The following is a 2156-nucleotide window of genomic DNA, read 5'->3' as shown; positions in this document are numbered from 1 at the left end:
GAAGATCAAATACTGTAAACTTTCATCATTTATAATTAACTTTAATGTTTGGTTGATCAAAGATACAAATTGGTTTGGCCCTCGTGACAGACTTAAATTGAGAGGATAATTATTAAGTTTTTTTATATGATATGTCTCGACTGTTCAAAGTATGACGATTGAAGACAATCAAACACTGTTAACTTTAATCTTTTGTAGTAAACTTTAATCTTAGCTATAGGTTGATCAAAGATACAAATTGATCGGCCCTCGTGACAGGCGGAGTTATTTAGTTTTTATATGATATGTCTCGAATGTTCAAAGTGTGACGATTGAAGACTGTAAACTTTAATCTTTTGTAGTACACTTTAATCTTAGGTTGATCAAAGATACAAATTGATCGGCCCTCGTGACAGGCGAAGTTATTAAGTTTCTATATGATATGTCTCGAATGTTCAAAGTGTGACGATTGAAGAAAGTAAACTTTAATCTTTTGTGGTCCGTAGAATTGTAGCTTTGGTTGAACGAAAACACATATTGGACCGGCTCTCGAAGCAAATAGACGAGCGTCTTGCCCGGTGTAGGACGTGTTTCTGCTGTCCAGACTCAAGCTGAAAATCGCCATCATGTCGGAAGGGAATCAGCAGTCCCAAGCCAACACTGGAGGTAACAAGTTTTTATGTTTTTTTTTTTGTTTTTTTTTCGCGTTGTTCTTCTTTATTCTTTAAATGTCATGATCAGCAAATTTGAATTCCTATACGGTGGTTTGATGGTTAAATGATCATGTTTTCACATGGTAAGCAAATATTCTTTACAGAGACTGTTAAAGGGGGGTTGCTAAAACTGTCCGTCAAGAGTTTTGTTTATCTTTGATTGTTTGTTAGCTAGTTTTATGTTCATTTTGACCGACAATTTCCATCTCCAATATGTCCCCACACTGGTACATTTTAGTCGTCGGTCTGTTGGTTTATTCCATTTCATTCAGTTATGCTGTGAATTTTGTGACCAAGTCTGATTTCAAAAAGATATAACGTTAGTTCACCTTTATCCGTGGGGTAACCTATATGCGTTGTGTTGCTAAATATGGTATTAAAGGATATCAAGCTGATGGATGGCAGTTTTAAAATGCAATATTTTCAAAATATTGCAGTTTGAAACCACAATCTGTCGGATTAATGTGCCCTAAATACATTGTTCTTAAAAAGAACGGATAAAGGCTGCCCTACGAATTAAGATGAACTATAGTTCCAAAACAAACATATCGATAAATTTGCATTTTGTCTGATGCATGAATTGACATGTGATCACTTTTAGAAGCTTTTTCGGATTATTCTAAGTGTGAATTTGAAAGAATGGCCTTTTGATAAATTTGTTGTTTGTCTGACAACACTCACATGAAAACCAGACTTTTACTACTGGGCCAATGGCGGCAGAGAATTTATCGGGAAGCAATAATAAAATTCACGGGTAAAATAATCTGGAAAAGTTTCTTTGGTCCTACCCACCCTGGGAAAACGCAGACTCCTACGAGGAGCGCAATGTTTACCGATCCCCACCACACACGCGCACGGAATACCCGCCGCCCAACACCCGCCGGCCCGGCGAACCAACTTGCCTCAACTATCGAGAAGTAATCTCCAAGCAGATTCCTTCGTGGCAAGACAGTAACATAAGCTGGGGAAGGACTTAAGCCGGCAGAGGGGTAAAATTGGCCACGCTAATCGAGAAGCAAGCGATAGTCGGGGGCCGGCGTAAGTGGGGCCAGGTGGTAGTGGGACCGGTGTATAGTTGAGGGAGGGCGCGCGTTAGGCAGGGGATCAGTAAACTCTTCTTTGTGAAGCTTCTTCGAGCTGGTTTCCAGGAACCCACACTTACAGCCAGGACCGTCAGAGAATTTGTCCAGCAGCCAAGGCAGGTTTTCCCGAGGACCTTATTAGAGAAGCACAACGGGGAGCAGTCATGCAGGAGACAATTTGTTACCCTGGGGGCCAGCCCAGGACCGGGTAGCTAGCGAGTTTTGTTCGGGGATCCAAGGCAGTCAGCCGCCGATCTCATATTAGCGCTCCGGGGAGTTTAAGCCTGAAGGAGTTATTGCTACCCTTTCCAGGACAAGAGGGCAGGTGGGCCTCCTTCGGGCTTAGACTCCCTCGAGTGCTTATAGGAGATCGGCGGGCTGA

General features: G+C 41.9%; 1 protein-coding gene across 1 annotated transcript in view; it reads left to right on the top strand.

Moving 5' to 3' along the window:
• Positions 1-605: 605 nt before the first annotated feature.
• LOC118404889 (collectin-12-like) overlaps positions 606-2156 on the top strand; it is a 5247-nt gene continuing 3696 nt past the window's right edge. The window contains exon 1 of the mRNA XM_035804270.1: positions 606-645. Coding sequence (XP_035660163.1) covers positions 606-645 — 40 coding nt within the window. The remainder of the gene's footprint in view (positions 646-2156) is intronic.

The sequence above is a fragment of the Branchiostoma floridae genome, chromosome 17, assembly GCF_000003815.2.
Source record: "Branchiostoma floridae strain S238N-H82 chromosome 17, Bfl_VNyyK, whole genome shotgun sequence".
Classification (NCBI taxonomy): domain Eukaryota; kingdom Metazoa; phylum Chordata; class Leptocardii; order Amphioxiformes; family Branchiostomatidae; genus Branchiostoma; species Branchiostoma floridae.
The sequence above is the reverse complement of the archived record's forward strand: the minus strand, read 5'-3'. Positions and strand labels throughout refer to the sequence as shown.